The sequence below is a fragment of the Antechinus flavipes genome, chromosome 3, assembly GCF_016432865.1.
Source record: "Antechinus flavipes isolate AdamAnt ecotype Samford, QLD, Australia chromosome 3, AdamAnt_v2, whole genome shotgun sequence".
In the NCBI taxonomy this organism is placed as follows: Eukaryota; Metazoa; Chordata; class Mammalia; order Dasyuromorphia; family Dasyuridae; genus Antechinus; species Antechinus flavipes.
In genome coordinates this window covers 315,087,719-315,115,121 of record NC_067400.1, presented here as the reverse complement: position 1 = coordinate 315,115,121, position 27,403 = coordinate 315,087,719, and the positions used below count along the sequence as shown (strand labels likewise).

Sequence of the window (27,403 nt, the reverse complement as noted above, 5' to 3'; positions counted from 1 at the left end):
GCAAACCTAGTTCAGTTCATTAGGGAACATGAGTGGGTACATTTCTTAAAGCCTATGAAGGCTTACCAGGAGTGGTAAAGAAGGAGATTTGGGAGAGCGTAATTGTAAGAGATACATAACATTCCAGAGATTGTTATAGTTTAGTCAACCTGAAGAAATCAAATCAAACATCCACCATGGGTAATAGAGATTTTGCTATTTTATTTTATGTGAATAGCAGACGGGCTCAAGCAAATACAACACAGAGTCATAAATGAATGAGCAATTTTCTTTTGGGGAAGATTTTTTACTGTTCAGGGGAAATAGAGAAATAGGGGGCAGGATCTAGGGAGTAACATCAGGAGCGGTAAATATGAAATAGAGTTGGGAGAGTATATAAGTTAGCAAGGATAGTCTGTCTCAAAAATAGTCTGGGAAAACTAAGTTCCCATCAAGTTTATCTCAAAGGTTGTAGTGACCATCTTTAAACATGCTAACTTAGTCTCAGAGAAAATCTGATTAAGAGTTTCAATCTCACAGCATTGAGACAGCATGAGAGTTAAAAGTGTCATCATTTTACGCAAACAGGACAGTCTGGGAAGCTGAAACGAACGGAGCTGACTAAGGAGCAGGATTCCTGGGTATTAGCTAGTTTAGGCAGGCACTCCATTCTTTCTTTATATAAAAGGAGTGAGGTTGGGAAAGATGTAAACTGATCATTGGACGCTTGCTAGTAGCAGTTCTAATTCATTCTCCCTGGCCGGGCACTGAACACTTTGGATCTGGACACAACCTGCCACAACAAAGGGCTTATGGGAAACACCACCGGCAAAACTCAATGGGTCGCTAGGTAGCTCAGTGGATAGAAAACTGACCCGGAGTCAGAGTTCGAATCCGACCTCAGACAATTTGACACTTGGTAACTGTACGAACTTGGGTAAATCATTTAACCCTAACTGCCTAGCCAAGATACAAAAACAAAAGCAAAAACAACAAAAAAATCCTCAATAGGTCAAAGACCTTAGCGTGACGTAAGAGGGTGAGGGTTGGAGGTGAGAGGTGTGAACACTTCGGACACCGCCTTGTGGGATTGCACAAGCACCTACTAGGTGTTTACTTAAGGACGGGAGAGTTGTCTTTCTCAGCATTGCAGACCCGAGGCTTACAAAGCGCTCTCTCGGCCCTCCGCTGCCACTGCGAGCAGCTGGCCGAGAGAGGTCCCGAGACTCAAGGATTCTAGGATCCGGAGCCTCCGTGCTCCACGTGATCCTGGTCTCCGCTGGGAGGTCTGAACTGCAGAACCTTCAGGAGATCCACCCCCTGAATCAGCCTTCAAAGATAATCTTCCTCCCCGGACGCTGTCGCAGAAAGCTCTTTACCCAGATTCCGGGGCACCGGCGGAAGCAGCCCAAGACCGTGAATCGCGCACAATCCCCTTGTTGCCAGGCAGGAACAAGGCGGGGCGTATCCAGGTTACGGGGCCGCTAGATCGTCGGCCTTAGGAGGTGAAGGATGGAGGAGGCCGGAGCGGCGGCGGCCGGGGCTGCCGGGGCAGGAGCCGGAGCCGGAACCGGAACCGAAGCCGGAGCCGGGGCCGGAGCCGGACCCGGACCGGTGGCCACCGAGTCGGAGCTGAACCTTTCTCGCCTGGGCGTGACCCCCGAAGCCCTGGCGCAGGAGCTGGAGGTGCGGGCCGAGGAGCGGCGGGGCTCCCGCGAGACGCAGCGGCTGCTGCTGCCGCACAACCGGCTGGTGTCGCTGCCGCGGACGCTGGGCGCCAGCTTCCCGCAGCTGCAGCTGCTAGACGTGAGCGGCAACGGGCTGGTGGCTCTGGGGCCCGAGCTGCTGTCCCTGCGCTGCCTGCGCACGCTGCTGGCCAAGAACAACCGGCTCGGCGGCCCCGGCTCGCTGCCCAAGGGCCTGGCCCAGGCGCCGCTCTGCCGCACCCTGCAGGTGCTCAACCTCAGCGGCAACTGCTTCCAGGAGGTACCCGCCGCGCTGCTGGAGATGCGGGCGCTGCAGACGCTCAGCCTCGGCGGCAACCAGCTGCACACCATCCCGCCCGAGATCGAAAACTTGCAGAGGTGAGTGGGAGGCACGCGACCCTCCTACTGCTATGGAGAGACCCTCTAGTGCGCGGCCCCGGGGAGACCGCCCCCCTACAGCTTTGACGGAAATCTTCCTACTGCTCCTGGGGAGACCCCTTAATGCGCCCCCCGGGGAGACCGTCTCCTCACAACTTTGAGGGAAACTCCCCTACTGCGCGACACCCTCTAGTACATATTATCCGGGAGAACCCTCCCATCGAACAGCTTTAGAGAAACCCCTATTACTACAGGGAGAGGCACCCCGCCGTTCTCTCGTGCGTCTCCACAGGGAAATCTCCCCCTACTGCTGCTTCAAGGGGAAATTCTCCTGTTTATTCCAGGAAAAGACCCCTCGCCATTACTGCTTTTCCTCCTGGGGAAGATCTCCTCTCTAGTCCAGAGAGAGTGCCCTTTCCTCCTTTCCCCAGCCTGGGAATCCTTCTAGCTGTTCCCTAGGGGGACACTGTAGGATTTTCTTTGTAGATTTCTAGAACGGGTGGTTCTTTATAAATCAAGTACCCCATCTCTGTTATACCCATGAGCGCACTTCCTAGCCAAGGTGAAATGACCTAGCCAGGCCACAAATAAAGTGGCTTTATGCAGAATATGGTAGAAAGAGGTATGTATTAGAAATGAAAAGTAGGGCAAGACACTAAATCTTGCTGACCCTTGGTTTCTTCACCTGCAAAATGAGTGGCCTAGGTCAATGGCATGGAACTCTGCTAGAAACAAGGTTTTATTAAGTGTAGGTATAGGGCAGCTAGATGGCACAGTGGATAGAGTCTGGGGCCTGCAGTCAGGAAGATTCATCATTTAGCATTTAAAGCTCTGGACTTTTGCCCAGGGAAAAGGCATTTAACCCTGTTTGCCTCAGTTTCCTCATCTGCAAAATGAACTGGAGAAGGAAACAATCGTCAAACCACTCCAGGACCTTTGCCAAGAAGACCCTAAATGGGGGTTAGGAATAGTTGGATTTAAACAAATTTACATAAAGGTTGACTTAATTTTAAAATTTAATTCCATCTATTCTTTATTATAATTTTCATTTGTTAAATATTTCCTATTACATTTTAATCTAGTCTGGGCAGTATTCTGGGGGTGTCATGGACTGCATTTTTAATGTCTTTCATTTGGAGCAGTAAAGTGGAAAGAATATTGAATTTGGAATCCTTATAGGAAAGGTATTTTCCTGGCCTCCCCTAATGCTACTACTAAACTCCAAGATTATTTCCCATTTAGGCTGTTTATATAGACCTAGTTGTAAGTTGTCCCTCCCATTAGAAGTGAGCTCCTGGGCAGGCATAAGGAGTAAGCCTCTATTCTTTAAATAAATAAAAAAGTAGCCTTGACAGAGTAATTTTAACAATTGCTCTAGGCCTCCAATTCCTCATCTTCAAATCAATAGTACAACTGTTGAAGTAGATGTTATGGTAGAAAGACAGATGAGATTCAGAAGCAGTTCTGTTGGAAAGGTATGTTAACCTTCTATAAGCCTCAGTTTTCTCATCTATGAAATAAAGGGGAGTTGGATTAGATCAGGAATTCTTAACATGGGATTCTTGAATTTGTCTTTTTAATACTTTAATAACTGTATTTTGCCAAAATTATTTTCCTTTTTTGTTGTAATATTTTATTTTATGTATTTAATAGTATTCTGAAAGAAGGGAATTTATAGGCTTTACCAAAGGAAAAATATCAGACTCTGGACCGGATAGTAAGAAGGAAAAAGTGCTAGATTTGCAATTAGAAGACCTCAGACAAGTCATTCAGTCTTTCGGCTTCAGTTACCTCATCTGTAAAATGAGGGATTAGACTAGATCTTGACTCTAATTTTTAGGCCTAAGAAAAGGTATCTTACCTGACTCCAGACACCCTCCATTTACCGATTCATGACACTCTGTCAAATATTTCTGTTCAGTTATCTCTTAAGTATCACAGAGTGGCAGGACCAGAATTGGAAGAGCCTTTGGAAACCATTGAGGCCATTGAGTAGAGAAAACTGATTTCCAGAGAAGGCAAAGCAGTTTATCCAGAGTCACACAATAAGTGGTGAAGAGACAATCTTAAAGTTAGGTCCATTGATTTCAGGACTGGTGTTTCTCCTATTGTTTTCCTGCTGATCCCTGTGTCCTTTGTAACTGTAATCTTTAGGTTGCCACTGGCCTTTCTCTATTCATGGATACCTGTGATACCCAAAGTATACTTAGAGCATAGCTCCTTAATCATAATCAAACACAATCACAAAGTCATAGAACATTGAGTCCTGAAAAAAAAACCTTAGGTATTAACTAATTTAATCCTCTGGTTTTGTACATGGAGAAACTAAAGACAAGCTGGGACAAGATTCTTGGTCTCTTGAATGTTGACTGCATTTTCTATTATACCCCAGATTTACTTAAAAATGACTTCTTATAACCATAGTCTGAAGGGAAGAGGTTTCTAGAGGACAAAGCAATGGATAGAGCGCCAGACCTGGGATCAGGAAGAACTGAGTTTAAATTTGTCTTCAGACATTCACTAGCTATGTGACTCTGGGCAAGTCACTTCTCCCTATCTGCTTCAGTTTCCTTATATGTAAAATGAGCTGGAGAAGGAAATGGCAAGACCACTCCAGGATCTTTGCCAAGAAAACCCCAAATGGAGTGATGGGAGTGAGGTGGGACTGAATACATCTGTATACCAATCATTTCACAAGTATAAGATGGGGAAGGCCTGGTTAGACAGTACTTGTTCTGAAAAAGATCTAGTGGTTTTACTAGATAGCAAACTCAGTATGTGTAAAGAGTATGATGTAACCGCCCCAAAATGCTGTTGTGATCTTTGGCTGCTTCCAGAATAGGGATGTAATATAGTGCTCTGCCCTTCCCAGCGGCATTAGGAGTACTGAGTTCAGTTCTGAGAATCTCAGTTTAGGAACAGCCTTGATAGCAGGGTCCAGAAGAAGGAAGCCAGGATGGGGAAGTGCCTTTAGTCCTGAACATACGAGCATGACTGAAAGCCACCTGTGCATGTCTTTTGAAGAAAAGACTCAAAAGACACATCAGAGTTGACTTCAAGTATTGGAAGGGCTGTCATGTGGAAGAGGAATTCTTTATTCGACTTGGCTCCAAAGGCAGCACCAGGTGCGATGAGTACATGTTGCAAAGAGGCCAGTGCAAGTGTGACATCAGTCAGAACTTCTGGCCTCCAGTTAGGGCTGGCCCCAGTGGAAGGGTCTCCTCCAGAGAAGTGGGTGTCCCCTCCTGGGAGATCATCAAGCAGAGGCTAGACAGCCACTTCTCTGTACATTATAAAGGGGAAACAGAGATGACTCTGGATGGTGGCTCCTTTTTGTGTATGAGTTGAACTTAGCTGGCTGACTGCTTAGGTTCTTTTAAACTCAAATTTTGTGATTCTATGAAACCAGTCAGTTTCTGTGATAGTGTTATTGTGTAGATACTGTGATAAGGTGTCTTAACAAAACTGAAGGATTTCATAAAGGATATATATCTGAAAAATTCAATTTATAAGTCTAATTTGTTCATTTAAAATGTTGATACATTGGGTTTTTGTTGTAGTTGTTTTTAATTAGTGTCTTTAAACCCCCATCCTTGAAGAGCAAGGACTATTTTTGGATGTTTTCTTTGTATCCCCAGAATCTAGCATAGGGCCTAGGATCATCAATATAATAAACCTGTGAGTTCATTGGTATTATGTAGTGGTGTCAAACTGAAATAGAAACATTCTAATACAACTTAGATGTTATACACAACAAAAATTTAACATTATCTATGTTGAATTTTTGCTTATTTTGTTAAGTATTTCACAGTTGCATCTTAATATGATTTAGTTTGCTAAAGGGAACTCACAAGTAAGAAAATTTTCTTTGCCTATAAAATTCAACTTGCGAGTTTGAGCCAATTGTTTAGAGCATTTTCCAGTTAAGTGGCCAGGGTTACATTTCAAGCATGTGGCAGAAGGATCTTAATTCAGATCTTTTTGGCTCTTTGACCACCTTGCTTCAATGCCTCTCTTGCCTAGCTCATAATAGGTATTTAATCCTTATTGAATTGAATTCTAAAATTAAGAAAAATATTTTTCTTTTAGGGCAGTTTTAAAAAAAATCAGTATATAACCCATGTAAATCTCCTTTAGTTCAAAGGAAGGGACCTTTAGTATCACCAATTAACTATATTAGCTTTTCAGCAAATACTTTTGGCTTAATCTTTGTTGACTTGTTTGGACTTGGCAGTGATTGTATCATGTGTGCAGTTCCTGATTCCTGTATGCTACTGACCCTTACCCCAATTGCAAAATATTTGAAGATGAGAGAACTGAAGAAGCCTTTTTGAAGTATAGTGAATAATTACATAGAACTTTTCAATCACAGGAATAACTGGAACCAGCCTATAGAGTGAATTCTTTTACAATCAAGGTGAACTAAACCTTCAAAAAAAGTTAATTTGATCTTGAACAGAGTTGAGAAAGGCATAAATTCCAGGAATAAGGAGGTGATGGCAATGTATCCTGCCATCATTCTCTAGTTTATTGTGTTCAGTTCCTGGTGCCACAGTTTAAGAAAGACCTTGATAAATTAAAAGGTGACTAGGATGCTCATCTTTAGTTCATGTCCTATGAATATCTATTGAAGGTAATTTGAAAGCAATGGGCAGAACTCATAGAATAGTGGTCTTCATACACTTGCAAAGATACATCTGTTATATTTGACTCTAGAGGTCAGATTTGCGAGCAGTTGAGTAGAAGTTGTTAAAAAAAAAAAAAAAAAACTAAGCTTGATGACAGGAAAAAAATCCTATCCATCAGAAGTGCAGTCAGTAATCTGCCTGTTCTACCACTTGTGTCACAGGTGTGATAGGGGAATTTCTTTTATGTATGTATTATAGCTGATGACTGCTACCTTTTCCACTCAAATTCTGATTCTGTGACTTACTTTGATGTGGCTAGAAGGGCAGAAATATAGTTCCAACTCTCCTCCCCACTGATTTATAGGAGAGCTTTGACATGCTGGGCTGATTTACCTCTTTTTAAAAAAGTTAATAGCATTTAATTTTTCTAGACATGTAAAAGTCAATTTTCAACATTCTCTTTTTTTTTTTTTGAAAAAATTTCCAGATTTTTTCCAAATTGTTCCCTTCCCTTTCTTTCCCCTTTCCCTTTCTCCAAGAGGGCAAGCAATCTGATTTAGATTTTACATCTGCTCATTTCACCTCTTCTTGAGCAACCAGGTAGTCCCACACTAGTTATACACTTCTAGGGAGTACTATTGATGAATTTAGTGTGGACATTATATTGGATACTGCAGCTCAGATGCCTCAGCCAGTGACAGATTACAGACTTGTGGCAACATTCCTATCTCAAAATCTAATAATACTTACTGTCCTTATAATTATAATATTAAAAATATTTTGTGAGCTCCAAAGGAACTAGTTACAGATAAATTTATTTTAAATCATTTAATAAATGTTAGTATGAAATAATGCTCTGAATTTTGATAGCTGAATTTAACAGTATTTTAAAATAATGGAATGGACTCTTTTATAATATTTTAAACACTAGCCTTATGAAAGACCTAAGTAATGTATCTTTCCCCTAAGTTATTTTGTTTCCCTACAAAGTGGGACCTGAGTTCAAATTCAGAAGCTTCAGCCAGCTGTGTTACCCCAGGGAAATCATTTAATCTCTCTGTGGCTCAAGTTTTCTCAATTTTAAAATAAGATTAATAATGGCATCCACCTCCTAGGGTTGTTGTGAGGACCAAATAAAAGAATATATGTAAAGTGATTTGTAGTCCTTTAAAGCACTTTATAAATGCTAAGCTACCATTATTTCACTATAATGCAAAAACCCATTAACTGAAATGAGTAACCAGAGGTCTGTTTCTTTATGTGTGGTGCTAAGTAGAGCTGTCATTCTTGCTTATTTAACATACAAAGTAAAGGGAATAAGTGATTTTTATATGAAAACCTGTCTCAGATAACACTTAGACTGAATGTCTCCCCTTCTCATCTTAAGTTGTCTTTGCAAGCTCAGAATTCCTTTAAGATTATAATGAAAATCAATAGGAAAATGATTTCTCATTCTGCTAGTTGCATTCTGTTATGGAGATTAACGTCAAAGTTAATAGACTCAAAGTGAGGGTTTATCAGAAAAAGCTTTTGGTAAGGGGAGAGGGAAAATCTCACCAAGGTTTTATTTTGGCACTTAATCCTGGCCTAGATTTTAGTTATATATTAAATAATTAGTTAAAAGATTAGTAATTATTGGCATATTTATTTTCAGATTCTCTAATGTTTAACCCACTCCAGCCCTGGAGGGACCTTAACTCTCTCCCTTAAGTTACCATAGCCCTGAAGAGCATTAAATTTTTATGACAGGTCCTTAAAATTTGTTTGCCAAGATAACGCTCCCTAGTTTTTTTGTTCTGCTTTAGTATTAGAATTAAACCCCAAATGGTTAGCTACCCTGTGTGCCCTCCTGAAGCACTATGGTATAGAAGAGGTAGTCCTGGATTAGCCATTTGGGGATGAGAGCTTGCTAATTAGTTAGTTGATTGGAGCAAGTGTGTTATCTCCCAAGACCTCAGTTTCCGTAGCTCTAAAATTAGGGAATTTAGTAAAATGACCTTTCAGCCCTCTTGGTCTTATGTTTCCCCTAAAATGAGTACTTATTGTTCTGTTTCTTAAAGAACATTCACACCCTCCAGATTAAGCCTGTATTCATACCCTGGGAATAACTGTACTATCATTCTAAGTTAGTTTCTATCTAAAACACTTCAGATTTGTGGAAGATTTTATATTTTGCAAAGTACTTTGCCTACCACACTCAAGACTTTTGCTCTTCCGCTATACCAATCAGACTCCCAAAAAACTATTTTGATGACCTAGAAAAAATAACAACAAAGATCATATGGAAAAACAAAAGGTCAAGAATTTCAAGAGAATTAATGAAAAAAAAATCAAATGAAGGTGGCCTAGCTGTACCAGATCTAAAATTATATTATAAAGAAGTGTTTATTAAAACCATCTGGTATTGGCTAATAAATAGACTAGTTGATCAATGGAATAGGTTAGGTTCAAAGGACAAAACAGCCAATAACTTTAATAATCTAGTATTTGACAAACCCAAGACCCCAGTTTTGGGGATAAGAACACATTATTTGACAAAAATTGCTTGGAAAATTGGAAATTAGTATGGCAGAAACTAAGCATTGACCTACACTTAACACCGTACACCAAGATAAGGTTAAAATGGGTCCATGATCTAGGCATAAAGAATGAGGTTATAAATAAATTGGAAGAGCATAGGATAGTTTACCTCTCAGACCTGTGGAAGAGGAAGAAATTTATGATCAAAGAAGAATTAGAGATCACTATTGACTACAGAATAGAAAATTTTGATTATATCAAATTGAAAATTTTTGTACAAACAAAACTAATGCAGACAAGATTAGAAGGGAAACAATAAACTGGGAAAACATTTTTACAGTCAAAGGTTCTGATAAAGGCCTCATTTCCAAAATATTTAGAGAATTAACTCTAATTTATAAGAAACCAAGCTATTCTCCAATTGATAAATGGTCAAAGGATATGAACAGACAATTCTCAGGTGAAGAAATTAAAACTATTTATAGCCATATGAAAATATGCTCCAAATCATTATTAATCAGAGAAATGCAAATTAAGACAACTCTGAGATACCACTACACATCTGTCAGATTGGCTAGAATTCTAGAGAAAGATAATGTGGAATGTTGGAAGGGATGTGGGAAAACAGGAACACTGATACATTGTTGGTGGAATTATGAACACATCCAACCATTCTGGAGAGCAATTTGGAACTGTGCTCAAAAAGTTATCAAACTGTGCATACCCTTTGATCCAGCAGTGTTTCTACAGGGCTTATACATAACCCAAAGAGATAATAAAAAAGGGAAAGGGACCTGTATGTGCTAAAATATTTGTGGCAGCCCTGTTTGTAGTGGCTAGAAGCTGGAAAATGAATGGATGCCCATCAATTTGGAGAATGGTTGAGTAAAATGTGGTATATGACTGTTATGGAATATTATTGTTCTGTAAGAAATGACCAGCAGGATGAAACAGAGAGGACTGGCGAGACTTACATGAACTGATGCTAAATGAAATGAGCAGAACCAGGAGATCATTATATACCTCAACAACGATACTGTTTGAGGATGTATTCTGATAGAAGTGGATTTCTTCGATAAAGAGAGCTAACTCAGTTTCAATTGATCGAGGATGGACAGAAGCAGCTACACCCAAAGAAAGAACACTGGGAAATGAATATAAACTGCTTGCATTTCTGTTTTTCTTCCCGGGTTATTTCTACCTTCTGAATCCAATTCTCCCTGTGCAACAAGAGAACTGTTCGGTTCTGCACACATATATTGTATCTAGGATACACTGTAACCTATTTAACATGTAAAGGACTGCTTGCCATCTGGGGGAGGTGGCGGAGGGAGGGAGGGGAAAAATCAGAACAGAAGTGAGTGCAAGTGATAATGTTGTAAAAAAAAATTACCCTGGCATGAGTTCTATCAATAAAAAGTTATTTAAAAAAAAAAAAAAGACTTTTGCTTTTCGATTTACCGAGACTGCCCTGGTTAGATAACCATTTTTTCCCAGCATCTCCCCTCAAACGTTAGCTTCATTCCTCACTCAGTAATGCCGGTTCTGCTGGCCTAAGGGCCACCAGAGCTACCCTTATCACATCTGGATCTTTGATCCCAAACAGAGCCATGTCTCTTCCTAGATTTGTACTTGAATTTCCATATACAAATTTTGGAAAAACTCTTTCTCTTGTTCCTCCAGCCTCTTTTCTGTATGTATTTGTTTATCAAGATATTCCTCATTCGTTCACCAGCTCTACTTCAAAGAACACTCTTTCCAGAACAAAGCTCAAGATCCATCAGTAAAAGAGATCAGAGGCTGGTCAAAAAACCTAATTAGCACGAGGACAAAGTTTTCTCAGGCTTAACTGAATGTACTCAATAGTAGATTCATGGAGCAAAAATACCCATAGCAGATGCAAAATCTGGCCGAGAATATGAACCTTACTTATATAAACAAGTCAAGACATGTTTTCAGAGCTAGAGTGAAGGCCTATCTTAGTCCTCTCCAGATGCTAGCTGTTCCAGGATTAGGTACTATGAGATACAGTATTGAAAGTCCATAAGTTTCAGAATCCTGATCAAAGTGACAGGATGAAACCAGCATCAAGCCAGAGGTGCAGAAAGGTAATGTAAGTGAGACTTTATATTTAGAGTAAGTTAAAACTACTTTCTTTCTGAATTTTTTTATCCTAATATATATATTTTAATAGAGACAGACATTAATGCTAATGTTTTTGCCTTCCCTCTGAGATTATTTCCCAATCTATCTCATATATATATATATATATATATATATTTGCATACACACACATATATTTCCCAATTTGTCCTTATTTATACATAGTTGTTTGTATGTTCTCCCAGTTAGATTATGAACTCATTCTGGGCAAGGACTGTTTGCCTTTTTTGTATGCACAATGCTTAGCACATAGCAGGCTCTTTAATAAATACTTGTTCACTTGGGAGAGGGTGAAAAGAATAGAGGACATTGTGACAACTGATTATATCTTCTAGTTTTTTAGGGATAGAGTGATTTCAAACTCTAATTTGACATCCTTAGTCTCAAAGATACTTTGTCACAAAAGAGGACATTTGTGCTTTTATTTTTTTTTTAACCTTTACAGGGAGATGAAGCTTTTTTTTAAAGACAGGATAACCTTGAAATATTTAGGCTATGTGAAGCACTTTGTAATTGCTGCCTGAAATTTACCCCAGATGACCATTTTGTTTCTTTCTCCTTTCCCCCTTTTAAGATTTTCTTGGTAGAAATTCAGTACTGAGTAGGGATTACACAAATTTTAAAAGAAAGGAATATTGGTCATTTTATTGTAGATAAGCAAAAATTAGTTGTTTAGTGGAGAAGAAGGAATTAGCATTGGTAGATCCACAAGGGACTTAACGGAGGAACCTTCTCACTATCTCTGGAAAAACTCTTTGAGTTTTACAATTCCATTTTGTTACAAAATACATTTTGTCTAGTTTCACTGTCATGACAAATTTGGGTGTACTGAGATTGGCTCTAAAAGCTGGAAAGGGTGTCCCAGACTCCAACTTGAGTTATTTAAATACTTTAATTATGTCTCTTATTCAAAAATCTTTAATGGTTTCTCACTGCTTAAAGCTTCAAGTCTTAACATCTTTAGCTTAACATTCAAGCTTTTCTACCATCAGTCTAGTCTGCCTTTCTTCTCATCTTTTTCATTCAGTTCCTTATCACAGAGTCTCCATTAGAACTAAAATGTTCTGTTCTAAACAGCATAGTATAACTAAGTTTAGGAACAGAAAACTGGATTCAGATTCTAAGTGTGCCATTAGGATTAATGTAACATTGGATAAACTTCATCTTTGGGGGCCTCTGTAAGATTAGGGGATTAGACAAAAACAATCTCAAAGAACATCCCATTCCCCATCCTGAAGTAGCCTGTTTTCTTCCAGCTCCCATCTTTTAAAGTCTCATCTCCATTAATTCTTTTTTTAATCAAATGCTTTTTCTCTATCATTATATGTATAATCATATGGTTTTTGTTAGTTTGTTTATTGATATAGTTAATTATGCTAATAGTTTCCCTAATATTAAACCATTCCTGCATTCCTGGTATAAAGCCTACTTGATCATGGTGTATTATCCTAGGGATGACTTTCTGTAATCTCTTTGCTAATATTTTATTATAAAATTTTTGCTTTAATATTCATTAGAGAAATTGGTCTATAATTTTCTTTCTCTGTTTTTATCCTACCTGGTTTAAGTATCAGTACCATGTCTGTCATAAAAGAAATTTGGTAGGAGTCCTTCTTTCCCTATTTTTTCAAAAAGTTTATATAATATTGGAGTTATATAAATCCATCTGGCCCTGGAGATTTTTTCTTAGGGAGTTAATTAATAGCTTGTTCTATTTCTTTTTCTAAAATTTAAGTAACTTATTTCCTTTTCTATTAGTCTGGGCAATCTATACTTTTGTTAGGTATTCCTCCATTTCACTTAGGTTATCAAATTTATTGGCATAAAGTTGGGCAAAATAACTCCTAATTATTGCTCTTAATTCCCTCTTCATTGGTGGAAAGTTCTCCCTTTTCATTTTTGAGACTAACAATTTGATTTTTCCTGTTTCCTTTTTCTAGTCAAATTAACTAAAGGTTTATCTATTTTGTTGGGTTTTTTTTTCTTCGTAAAATCAACTCTTAGTTTTATTTATTCAATAGTTTTTTTTACTTTCAGTTTTATTAATCTCTCCTTTTATTTTTAGAATTTCAAGTTTGGTATTTGATTGGAGGTTTTTAATTTGTTCTTTTTCTAGCTTTTTTGGTTGCAAGCCCAATTCATTGATCTTCTCTTTCTCTATTTTATGCAAGTAAGCATCTAGAGATATAAAATTTCCCCTTATTATCACTTTGGTTGCATCTCACAAATTTTGGTATATTGTCTCATTATCGTCATTCTCTTAGATGAAATTATTAATTGTGTCTATGGTTTGCTGTTTCACCCATTCATTCTTTAAGATGAAATGATTTAGTTTCCAATTACCTTTTGGTCTATTTTCCCCTGGCCTTTTATTGAATGTAATTTTTATTGCATTGTGATGTGAAAAAAAGCATTTACTATTTCTGCCTTTCTGCATTTCACTTTGAGGTCTTTATGTTCTAATATAAGGTCAATTTTTGTATATATTCCATGAACTCTTTTCTGTCTCCATTCAGTTTTCTCCAAAGATCTATCATACCTAACTTTTCTAGTATTCTATTTACCTCCCAAATTTCTTATTTGTTTTGTGGTTCAATGTATCTAGTTCTGAGAGAGCAAGGTTGAGATTCCCACTGTTATAGTTTTGCTGTCTATTTCTTCTTGCAGCTCTCTTAGCTTTTCCTTTAGGAATTTAGATGCTATACCACTTGGTGTATATATGTTTAGTATTGATATTTCCATTTTCTGGGGTATCCTTTAGCAAGATACAGTGCCCTTCCTTATCTCTTTTAATTAGATCAATTTTTGCTTTTGCTTGTTCTGACATCAGGAATGGCTACCCCTATTTTTTTTTTACTTTACCTGAAGCATAATAGAGTCTGCTCCAGCCTTTTACTTTTACTCTGTATGTATCACTCTGCTTTAAATGTGTTTTTTGTAAGCAATATATTATAGGGTTATGGCTTTTAATTCAGATGGCTACCTGCTTCTGCTTTATGGGAGAGTTCATCCCATTCACATTTATAGTTAAAACTACTAATTCTGTATTTCCCACCATCATATTTACCCCAAATTATACTTTTTCCTTTTCCCCTTTCCCTCCTCCCCAGTATTTTACTTATTAGGACCACTTGCTTCACGCAGCCCTCCCCCTTTCTTATATCTTTTTCCTACTATTCCTGTTTTCCTTTCTATTAGCCTGCTTCTTCCCTTTTCCCCTTTCTCCTCTCACTTTCCTTTAAGGTGAGAGAAGTTTCTCTGTGAAACCAAATATATCTAATATTATCTCTTTGAGTCAAATCTGATGAGAGTAACATTCTCACAGTTGTTCATTCTCCTCCCTTCCTTCCCTCAATTATAATAAGTTTGATTTGCCTCTCTGAGATGTAATTTCCCTCATTTTACCTTTTTTCCCCTTTTTTCCTGTACAATCCCCTTTCCACCTCTAGTTTCCTTTTTATATTATAACATTAAAATCAAATAATACATGCATTATGTATACCCATAACAGAGATACAGTTCTCAAGAGTAATTTTCCTTTTACCTTTTTTATGCTTCTCTTGAGTTCTATATTTGGAGGTCAAATTTTTTGTTTAGCTCTGGTCTTTTCATCAGAAATAAATTGAATTCATTTCCTTTCCCCATTTTTCTTTTAGCTCCCTTTTAAGATACTTTTTAATTTCTTCTAGGAGAGCTTTGTATGATAAGGACCAATTTATATGGCCCTTTGGGGCTTCATCTGGAGTTGATCTGCTTTTAGTCTCCTCAGGGTTTGAAATCTGGTCTTCTCTTTCACCATAAATATTATCTATAGTCAGAGTTCTTTTTGCTTTTGTACTCATTAAAAAAAAAAAAGAAAAGGTTGAGATCTGCTTTTAGGGCAAAGGAGATTGTCCAAGCTGTTTTGGCGTCTTCCTCTATAAGTGGCTGCGCTGGGTCAGTGCTAACTCACTCCTAGTGCTGGGTGGGCGTGGCCAAGTCCCATGAGATTCTGGCCTTTTGGGTTTCACTGTTTACCTTTGTGTTTGTGTTAGATGTTTTCTAATTTCTTTGCTGATTACTGGCTTGCAGTCAAGACAGAGTGGCCAACACTGCTGTAGATCCTCCCCACAGAATCTGCCGGTGTACACCCCCGGGGTCTTCCCTGCTGTGCCAGTGTCTGTGCTCTCCCTCTGTACCCGATTGAAACAGACCTTTTCTGGCAATCTTTGAAATTGTCTTCTGCTGGTAATTTGTTGCACTCCCAATATTTGTGGGTTCTGCTGGTCCATAGCTAAATCAGAGGCTGGATTTCTTAATTAGTGTGAGGGTTGTAGAGAAGGTCAAAGAAAAATTTGTGTTGTCTCCACTATTTTGGCTCCCCCTCCTCTATTAATTCTTTAATGACCATCCCATTCTACAGTAAGGATGATATTAGTTCAAATTGATATGATGCTTGGAGGTTACATTTTATAAATGAGGAAAGCAAGGCTCATAATTTGACATGACTATATAAACAACTGGCTAGTGAGGAGCAGACAAGGAACGAGCCTCAGGAGTGAGGCTCTGCCTTCCTCTGAACTTCCCCATCCCTCATCCCCCAGGTATCTGTGCACAAATTTGTGTTAGCTTCTGCATGACTATATTGTTATATTGTCTCATGATTGAGTATTTCTTATATTTTTGTCTGAATTCCCTGACAGATCATATACTTCAGGGAAGAATGTTTTTTATCTTGTAGCATGTCTGATGTGACACTGTGATAAAAGTTTGAATGGAATATTAGATCAATTTTTTTTTCTTTTTTGCAGCTTAGAGTTTTTGTACCTTGGAGGGAATTTCATCAAAGAGATCCCACCTGAATTAGCAAACCTGCCTTCTTTAAATTATTTGGTATTGTGTGATAACAAGATTCAAAGTGTGCCTCCTCAACTAGCACAGTGAGTAGTTGCATGAAATTTTGTCTAACGTTTCAAAAAGTTACCTTTTTTTTTTTTGCTTTCTTACCAATAGGCAACCTGTATAAGTATGGACCAACAGTTCTTAAAATAAGTAGTACATTAAAAATTATGTCTTTAGGATTTGCAGTTTAGTTAGCACTTGCCAAGAAAGTATTTTTTCACAGTATTACAAATGGGTGGGAATCCCATTTCCACCATTTATTATATGGACCTGGACAAGTCAAGCTCTCTGAACATCATTCCCTATTTTATAACATGAGGGAATTAACTCTGAATTTTATGATCTTTTAAGTATGGCTTTTTCCTAAGCAATGTTATTATTTAACCTGTTAGAGCATAAAGAGAAATAGAAGATAAAATTTGACATAGCAGTGTTTTTATATGTTTGTCTAATCCTTTGCAACTTCCTTTACATTTTAACCTTCATTGTTGCATTTGAATGTTGGAAGACTACTTCCACTTTACAAATGAGAAAACTAAACTTGTCTCAAAGGTTAAAGGGTTTACCTAAAATTGACCAGCTATGAAGTAGCAGAATCAGGACTAAAACCTAGTTATTCTGATTCTTGGTTGAATTTTTTTCCTTTTTCCTTTAAGATTTTCCCTTTGGAACTAGGACTCACTTGAGAACATCTATGATTCCTTAGCTTTTGTGAACTGCTTTTAATTGATGGGGCAATTAACTTAAGCTAATTCTAGCCTGGCAAGAGTTTATAAAAACTCTTGATGTGAAATACTATGTGTTGTATTATTTTTTTTCTTTGTAGGTAGATAGAAAAGTAAATTCAGTTTGGTAAAGATCTCTTCTGTCACGATACTTACAATCTCAGTGTATTTTTGCTTTTTTTTTTTTTTTCTTTTTCCTGAATTGCACTTGGTAATTACAGATAGCTTTTCCTACACCTTTAATCCTCTGCCCAAGTTCCTATTGTACATTTAGTCAATGGATCAGTTAGAGCCTAACAGCTCCTAAAGCCATTTTATTGAAATCATATTCTAATAACCCCCAGGTAGAAATAGTTGTCAAGGCAGTTAAACAGTAGCACAGAGAGGTAAACATAAATTAAAACTGCTGCTGGTGATAAGGTCAGGAGGCCCTCACCAAAACCCAAAAAATAGCTTTTATGTTCTTGCCCAAAGGGCCTGGGCTAAGTTGGTCTTAGATCATTCATCTGAGATAAAAGTTAACCCACATTTTCTCAGATCCGCACCACAGTTTTCTTGCTACTGTTGTGGGAATTATGGTTCAATCACAGTCCCACCAGTACCCTATTCCTAACATTGGTCTTACCTTCCATATTCTTAAAAGTGGGACAGAGTTGACATGCACATATTTTTAAAATATGAAGTAATTATATTACTCATTCTTTACCTGTTGAATACTTCTTGCTATTTTTTTCTACCAATAATTTGATATTTTATTTATTCTAGGTTGAATTCGCTTCGTTCTCTTAGCCTCCATAACAATCTCTTGACATACCTGCCTCGGGAGATCCTTAGCCTAGTTCATTTGCAAGAGTTGAGTTTGAGAGGTAATCCCTTGGTGGTTCGTTTTGTCAGAGATTTGACCTATGACCCTCCCACTCTTCTGGAATTAGCTGGTCGGACCATTAAAACTCGAAATATTTCCTACACTCCTTGTGACCTTCCTGGAAACCTTGTTCGATACTTGGATTTAGCGAGCAACTGTCCAAACCCAAAGTGTGGAGGTAAATTATTAATATTTCGTACTAGTGACTCATTATATTTGCCCTTGTATTTAGTGCACAAAGCACACTTCACTTGAAAGTTTCTTTTATATCTACCAGAAGGATGATTTCTTATACTAGTCATTGTTTCCATGCTCATCTTTCCAGCAAGATTATGTCTACGTTCTGTGTTTTGAAGCTTTTCAGTAACACTCTATAACTTAAGAACTGCTTTATTTTACTTTGCTTAGAATATGTACTAGCCAGTCATCATTTGAGTGGCATTTGATACCATCTAAAAAGCCTATAGAAAGTAGAGAATGGAAGGTCTTCTTAACTCAGCATTTGTGAACTTGCCTTTATGTTAATATTTTGGTAGTTTCATTCATTATTATTGGTTTCCTTTGTAATCAAGAAGGGATCGCTAGACTTCAGCAGACTGTAAAAGAGATCCCTGATACATGAGATTAAGAACTGGATAGGAGATTAAATTGAATGTCTACTAATTGACCTCAAGACATTTAAGCCAATAATAAATTGATGAGGCTTAATTGACTCTATTTACTAAATATCCCCCCAGTAATTATATATATAAATAATTTATATTAATACTATCAGTATATTATATTAATTATATAATCATATATTATATTAATATATCATAATATAATTATATGATATTAACATATGATATATTTAATATAATATATAATTAAAAATAAAAAGTAAAGTCAAATTTTAATAGCTGAAAAACTAACCAAAGCATCCAATTAATTGTAAACTTTTATTTTAAAGATAAGAGTTTTATGACCATAAGCAAGGATTAAACAAAAAAAGCTTTTTTAACCAATTAAGCCTCATCACAAAGTCCCATTTTCTGTGGCTACTGCCATAAAAGTAACCAATGAAAAAATACAGAGACCACTCAAACAGTATAATTCACACACACACACACACACACACACACACACACACACACACACACGCTTGTACTTAAAAACACCTTAAAAGCTGGAAAAGGGGCTTGGGCCACTGAAGAAAATAACTGTCACTTGAACTTTACTAATATCTTTTTTTTTGAAACAGCAAACAAGACATTAACATGTTAATTGCATTAATACTAAATATATTCTGCCCCTTCCTGCCCCCACAAGACAACTTTTAACATTTCTTTTCTACATTAAGTGATTTCCTTTAAAAACCTCTTTAGTACATTTGTCTTCATTTATTCCAGAAACAAAAATACATTGAGGGTTATCTATGTATTTACCAATAACTAGTACTACTACTAGACATTTTTATTCTTGATATACTGACAACTAAACTAGGAGTTACAAAAAGGAAGGCAATAAATTTTCTAGAATGCCTTCATTTTAATATTGGACATATTCTTAGGTCATACAGAACCTAGAATAGTCAATCAAATGTAAGAGTTCCTTAATAAAAAGTATCGAAATGGATAGAACCTAAGAGAAGTGGCAGTAGTTTTATGATATTATCCACTCAGAAGATATGGAGGATTATAGAAGATTTTGTTTTGTTCCCCTACTCATTTTATCAGCTCATTTGTCACATTTGCAATTATATCTTCAATATGCTATTTCTGTCTATGTCTAAAGAATCTACTGTGCTGCAGAGAATATTTTGTTTTTTTTAAATTGTAGGTGTCATTCATTGGTACTTTGGGGAGTATGGGTACCCTCTTCAGTGGTGCAATTTATAACTCCTTCCATATCTATATCATCCTGTTTTTTTTTTTTCTTTACGTATTTCCAAAATGTTCTGTAAAGAATTGCACCAAAGGCTTTCCTCTGCCTTTTAATATTTGTAGGTACCAGTGTAGCACCTAGGTTGTCTTTTGATCATTCTCCAAGGCCAGTTCATCTCCTTTGAGAATCTATAGAAGAATTATAAGAAGGCAAATAAAAAGGAAAGGCATTGGATGGGGATGGAGAGAGGTAGAATAAAGGCAGATGGGGAGGGGAGGAAGGAAATTCTAGCTTTTCCAAGGCTAGATCCATCTCAAATGGGTTTTTTGTTAACCTTGCTTGCTTAAAATCCTAAATCTCTTTTTGAGATTTGCTATATTTTTAGTCTTATGGCTTCTCTCTGCTATAGCATAAGAAGCACTAAGGTAAAAGAGCTAAACTTATGTGTAATATTTTTTCTTTGAAATTTGGTAGCTACAAGAATAAGTCATAGATATATTAGATAACATCAACCTCACATGGTCTTGATAAGGATCAGATGAGATTACATGTAAAAGCACTTTGCAAGTCTTAAGATATTATATGTGCTAGCTCTATTACCTTCATCCAGAAGAGGAGGAACAACTAAAATTTATTTCTTTCACTACCCTAGTCCAGGATTCTATACATGATAGCCACTTATTAAAAGTTTAGTTTAACAAGTATAACTGAGTACTTAGGAGGAAATGCCTTTTTTTCTTCCAGTTTTTGACAGGAGAAAAAAATGTTTCTTGGGCTCCTGTTTCACAAACAGCAACCTGGATTATCAAGAGATATTTTTCAAAGCAAGCCCTAATTCACTTAATGATTGCTTTGTATTCTCCACTGCAGGTGTCTACTTTGATTGCTGCGTTAGACAAATCAAATTTGTGGACTTTTGTGGGAAGTACCGGCTCCCACTGATGCACTACCTGTGCTCTCCAGAGTGTTCTTCCCCATGCAGCTCAGCTTCTCAAAGCTCCACGTCCCAGAGTGAGTCCGACTCGGAAGATGAGGCGAGTGTGGCTGCCCACAGGATGCAGAAGGTTCTTCTTGGATGAGAAAGTTTAGAAAAGTGTGAATAAAATATGAAGACTGGATGAAAGTGGTCAGAAAAACCAATGCTATAACTTGGAAGTTGTTGAAAAAGCAATAAGATTTTGAGAATTTGAGATTCACAACCTCATTTTCATCTTGTGTGCTCATGGCTCAACTGGAGATGATCTGGACACACCTTGTGTTATGCCAATTTATTCAACAGGAATTAAGATCATTCTGTGTGCGGATTCTTTGAATATAAGAGTTGCACAGAACTGCCATTTCAGATCTGTTATAAAAGACATTGTGATCAGTAGCCTGTTTCTTTTTGTCTGTGAGAAATGGCATGTAGCCAGGTGGTTTATTCTGGAGTGTCACTGCCACAATAGACTGTGACTGGTATAATCTTAGAGGGGTGAGGGTGGGGGTTGGGCTGGAAATAGAAAAATCCATTTTATAATATATAATTATCAAACATCTTTGTGTCCTACCCCCTGTTCCACATTGATATAGATTCTCAAATGATTTTATAGGACCTCTTGCCCCTTGTGTCCTTTGGGACCTTCAGACTTTGGGAAAAGTTTGAAGACTATAAATTATATCTGGGCTTTAAGAGCCTATATTCCTGCTTCTTTATTAGATTGCTGCTGTTATGTTCATTTCATCTTATTCTACCTCTTTGCCATGACTGTGTAAATAGTGCCTTCAGCTTGACAAGGATACAGGGCAGCTTATCCCAGATTTGGTGCTAACACATCCTGTAGCCTTATTTATATACACTATGCAAGGAACCTTACAATATGCTTTTAACAGTGAAAAACAAAGTCCAAATCATAATATAAGCTCATAACTGCCTTCCATTTTTAAACAAGAAAGATTCTTATTAGATTACTTTGTTCTGTAAAGAGAGGGGGAGCATGCTAGTTTTCAACATGGAAAAACCAGGGTATATGAAAAGTTGCAGGAATATTTTTCCCTCCACTGTAAAATGAGAAGGCAAAATTGATTGAGGAAATTTGAGATCTTCATAACACTAAATGAAAACAATTATTTCCTGTATTTTTTTAAAGGAAAACTAGGATAAATGTTACGACCTTGGGGTTGTATATTTAGTACACTTATATTGTGGAGTAATAGCAATGCTGTACATTTACATGGATCTTAAGAAAATGCTTTCCTGTGATTACATTTAGTTCTCACAGGCCTGTAAAGAAGCAGGAATGAATATTATTCCCACTTGGGCATTAAGTGACTTGCATGGCAGAACTAGGGATTAATAAAACCTGACTCTTTTAACTCTCAGTCCAGTGTTTTTCCACTAACCAGACTGCCTCTCAGTTGACTTACTAGGCAATTTTATACCAAATAATGTAAATTATTTTTTGCACTTTTTATATTGGAAAGTTTACTGGAGAGCATTACAGATGTAATGTGCTTTGGCATAAAGTACTGGTTGAGATAACACAGCATGGAACAGAAAGAAGAATGAATTTATTTTGTGAACCAGAATGAACTGCTGTTGGGTGAATGCTCAAAATTGAGGATATATTTGAACAATCTAAAAGCATTTAATGGTTCTTGGTTGGTTGAGATAACCAAAGCATTCATTTTCCTGGACTTTGATATCTTTTGTCCCATTGAAATGAATAATAATGAAATTAATAAGATTATGAAGTTAATGGAGACCAAGTTGTTTTCCCTTAGTTCAGCCTTATCTTATGGTTGAAAATGACATGGATTCCTCTTTGAAGGTTAATGCCCCATATAGCATTTTTCATGGAAGCACATCTTTCCAACTAGGGAAGTGAGACTATTACTCATGTAAAATTTTTTCATATATGAAAGAGTACAACCAGAAAAACAATTGGGTTTAAACAAAAATGATGTAGTTCTGTCTGAATCTGGGAGTACTCTGTGTTTATATGACTTATCTGGCCAGTTTATAATCATCTGTGGTAATCACAATCAATAGATTGCTGAAAAATAATGTTTTGGGGTTAATTAATATTTTGATCATCTCTCACACCAGATTATAGTTTGACCTTATTTTTACTTTTTTTCCTCTGACAGATATACTAGTGATCTACTATGTTCAGAAGGCAAAGCAACCATCAGGGTAGGGAGAGCATACAAAGGAAGTGGAGGCCAGGGTCCAAATAATTGGTTCCTCACTTATATCTAGAATTCACTCCATGGTGAAATGAATTTCTATCTCTTTAATTTCTATAGTTGTATTGTTATATTTAAGCTATCATTTAAGTCTATTTTTTACCCCAAAACTACACATTTTTATGTTGAAATGTTTTCTCTAATTCACAAAGTTTAGTTGTAAAGTTAACATTTTTGTGTGCAGTTTATCAGGTTATTTCAAAATTTTAGAATGCATTTTTGAAAATGTTAGTTTGTATCTTCTTAGACATACTCTGGAAAGTCTAATACTCACAATTTTACTGAACCAATTCTGAACATGTTTCCTCCCTTTCCCTTATTTTAATCCCTATTACAGAGGTAGTCAAATATTTAGCATTAATCTTGACTTCGTATTTTTTGGATTCACACTGACATCCTTGACTAAATTCTAGTAGAGGAAGTAGGTGTAATAGCTTATACTTAATAAATATAAGCTATTATAGCACCATATGATATAGACACATTATTTATTCTTAGTAATTTTTTCTACAGAATTTCAAACTCAGAGTTGCTCATGTAGGGAACTTGAACATTTAGTTCTTTTACTCTGCCAAATATCGATTGTATGACATCCATAATTAAATAACAGCTTCTACTCACTAGGGGAAGGTCACACTGTGCACCCCAGCTCTCTTGTAGATTCATGGATAAGAGAAAAGGGTATTTGGAAGTGGAGAATAGAAAGGAGAAAAGGCCATAATGAGAGACCAAAGTCCAGAAAATTAAGGCTATTTCTAGACTGTGTTGTCCATTGTGCCACATAATTGGCATATCTTAACTTTTATCATCAATTTTTAGTTTAGTATACTTCTAAGGAATTTTTCCCATCTGATGTTAGAATGAAAGTCAGTGGGAAGTAGAATTTGCTTAACAGTTGGAATGCTGCTTTGAGAAAGGAGTAAAACCTCATTAATTTGGAATTTGTGGTCATTAGCGTTAGACTGAAATTTATTTACCCTTGTGCGATCTAAGAAAAGAGGAATACCTAAGCAAATTATGAGGCTGTGCAAGATTTGACTTACTTAAAAGAAATCTGTTTTTTAAAGCACTTTAGCATTAGCCGTTTTATAAAAATGCACTAATCACAATTTGACACCTGTTTTCTAAGTATTGAATGATGTCTCTTTGGACTGCATTATAGATGGTTAAATAATAAAACCACATTTAAAATGTTAAATTTATATTAACTTCTCCCTTCTCCCTGGTACGACCAAATTAATGACTTTTTATTATAATACATCTTCCAAAGTACCCATGAAAACCGTAAGTTCATTTTCATTCAGTTTCTCTAATAATCAGGCTTTAAAATACCTCTGGACCATCTCAGACTATTTTATTCTAGGCAAAAAGTACCATCATAATATCATAGCTAGCTATAAAGCCTTTTTCACCCCAATGAAAAACTTGGAACCCAAGACTAGAGCTACAGAATTATATGCAATCACAAGTGCCTTGAACTAAACTGATGAGCAAATAATCTGATAGGACAAGGTAGTAATAGTTCCCAACAAGTTAACCCTTATATTGTTAAATAGTAATTCTTTTCTTTTATTAGAAAAATTGCAACATCTTGTTAAATTAGTTTCTTTCATAAATAGTGTAATCAAAAAGGCTTATGGAATTGTTTATAATATACATGTGTATGTATATTCTTCTTTTCCTGTTTTTCCTTAGTCCGAATTTGCTAAGATTGAAGCATAAGGTACTTTAAACTGGTAATCAGTTTTATCAGTATGTGTTGAACCATTCACTGCTTTGGGTGTCATAAAGTTTATATAATCTTAATTAGATATGATCCCTTCTCTTAAGGACAGTATTCAGTCTAAAAGCTAATAAAATGATATTTTGAACCTCTATTTTCATTTAGAGAAAACCTGTGGGTAGAGGCTTGCCAGCTTCCTCACAAAGTGAATAGAACAAAAAGTAAAGTCTTCAAGAATGGGGAGGTGAGGAGGGCTTATTTATAAGTAACTACAATTTGTATTCAAATGCTATTAAACAGAGGGAAAAATTAGTTCCTCCCAATAATAGGATTTCTATCCTAAGAAACTAAGGTAAAATAATTTGCATCATGAAATTGAATGGGACCCAACCTGACCTGTTTGCAAAGCTAAAAACACATTAGAATTGAATGAATGTTCTTCCATCTGTGTACTTTTCCCTTCCAATTAATTCCATGCACCATTTTTCTTCTTTTAGAGAGAATTTTTATTATGTTGATTATATTAACCACTAAGTTTCAGGAGTATAAAAAATAATGATATCTTAAGATTTTTTTGAACGCAATTCTTTGTGGCATTTCTCTAAAATGCCTTATAAAGTTTTTAGGAACATACAATAAGATTTCATGAATACTCTACTTCAGACTCAAGAGGATTCTTTCAACATATGTTTTTGATTGCTGGTAGCCAAATCTAGAGATTAAAAAAACTGCAAATTTTGATAGGGAGAAGATCAGAGAAACAGGTCAAGGACTAATGATTCAATTTCGAAATGGTAATGACCTATTCCAGGGTATTTCCCAATCATTGATTCTTGCCCCAGCATCTTAAAATTTGGCAAAATTTTACCAGGCTATAAAACTTGTTAGCAAAGGTCCTTCTTAAAATCTCTAAATTTGTTTAACTGCTATCACTCCTATGCTTTGTTCTTCCCTTGCTGGTCTTCTTTTCGCTTATAGTTCCTACTTTTGGCTTTGGAGGAGGAGTCATCCAGTGAAATTTAGGTATTTTAAGTCCCCAGTATGGTATGGACTTAAACACTGAACTAAGTGGCCATATTGTTTAATGAATTCCAGAAAGAAGAAACTAGGAATGCTGGCTCTAAAAATGGCCTTTATCTCAAATTCATAAAAGTGATATTTGAAATTACTAAATCTAATTGTCTTAAATCTCTGAAAAATCCTTTCACAAGTTGAATATAATTGGCATTATGATGAAAAAATGCACATCTAAAGCACTTTCTCAACATATCTAGAGATTTTTGTTTTTATCATATGTAGCCTTCCTGAATACTTAGAAGTATAGTCGTCCACCAGAAGACATTTTATAGATTAACTAATACTTGAACTTTGTGGCTCCTAGTGGCCCTCCTGCAAAAAACAGTCTGCCTTGCTTTTGAAATTTTGAATAATGAGGTAATGAAGAGAATTCCTTTTGTTTTTATCAGTGGCAATAAGGAGCAAAGCTAGTAAATTGAAGTAATGATTCAACAATTGAGTTTTAAAATTCAAGTCAAAGAAGGTTTGAGGCATCAGATCTATGAAAGGATATGTTCTTTTTTATATTGTCAGAAATTTAATCATGTGTAATTGTATGTTTGTCGTCTTTGTTTCTTTTTATAGTACAAAATCACAAATTTCTTGTATTAACTAACCTATTTGAATTTGCTTTATCTAATAATATGCCTTGTTTTTTCAAAAATGTTTTGCTAGAAAGGTGGTTTTGTATTGCAGAAAAGTAATATCTCATTGAACTGTGACTTGACATATTAAAAGAAAAAAAATAAATGCCTTCTCATTTTTACAGTTAACTTAAAAATAGTTCCACTATTTTAAAATGTTTGTCTTCATACAACGTTAAGTGTTCAATGCATACAACTCAATGGTAACATTGTTCAATTTGAAAGCAGTGAGACTGCTCTATAATGGTTTTGATATTTGCTTCTGTCCTCCATCCCAAACCATTTCAAATCTTCAGTGAATAGACTGAATTTGTGTTAATTTTGAATGTACTTTCAGTCAAATCATTTTAGCCTTTGTAAGGAGTAACACAAAGGTTCAGCATTTGAGGATAGAGATAATAGAACCTTTATTCCTGGATAGCTCATGTCCAAACACAGGTTAAAAACAAGGCTCATTAGTTCCATGGATGGCTGAAACGAGATGAAGAAAAACCATCTCTCTTTATCTCAGGATATTGGAGATAGATAAAGAATTTGGTGAATGGGGTTCTTGTTTCCTTCATTCCTTTACCTGTGGTTGGAATATCCTTCTTTATTTGGATGGGAAGCTCTTATCTCTACAATTATTTTTCCCATGCCTACTATCTGTTCTCTGTCTCCCACTATCTCACCCTAGTAGCTGTCCTGTTAGGATTCTGTTCCCTCTTTTGTTCTAACAGACTTCTCTTGGACCCAATCAGTAATGGACCTCTTATAGTTTAGCCATTTCAGAAATATACATTTCTTCACCACCCTCAAAAAGTGTAGATCCAGGTTCCAGGCCTTCCCTAAGGACTTCTAGACTCAACAACAAATATTTGTCAGTATTATAGAATCTCAAGAGTTATAATGATCTCAGTGACCATTAAGTACAGCCTAACTTGGAAAACAGTTTGTTCCTAAGAAGTGATCATCTATCCTTGAATGCCTTCACATCACTTCTCAAAAAAAAAAAAAAAAAAAAGCCAAGTCTTATCACCATTATTCTGGACGTAATGCCACTTA

The 27,403-nt window shown here is 36.5% G+C and overlaps 1 protein-coding gene across 1 annotated transcript; it reads left to right on the top strand.

Annotated features, from left to right (window-relative positions):
* Positions 1 to 192: 192 nt before the first annotated feature.
* LRRC58 (leucine rich repeat containing 58) lies at positions 193 to 26,496 on the top strand. Its single transcript, XM_051985360.1, has 4 exons — positions 193 to 2,063; positions 16,165 to 16,293; positions 17,746 to 18,023; positions 20,582 to 26,496. Exons 1-4 carry the CDS (start codon positions 1,492 to 1,494, stop codon positions 20,788 to 20,790), a joined length of 1,188 nt encoding a protein of 395 aa, XP_051841320.1. The 5' UTR covers positions 193 to 1,491; the 3' UTR covers positions 20,791 to 26,496.
* The last annotated feature ends 907 nt before the right edge of the window (positions 26,497 to 27,403 follow it).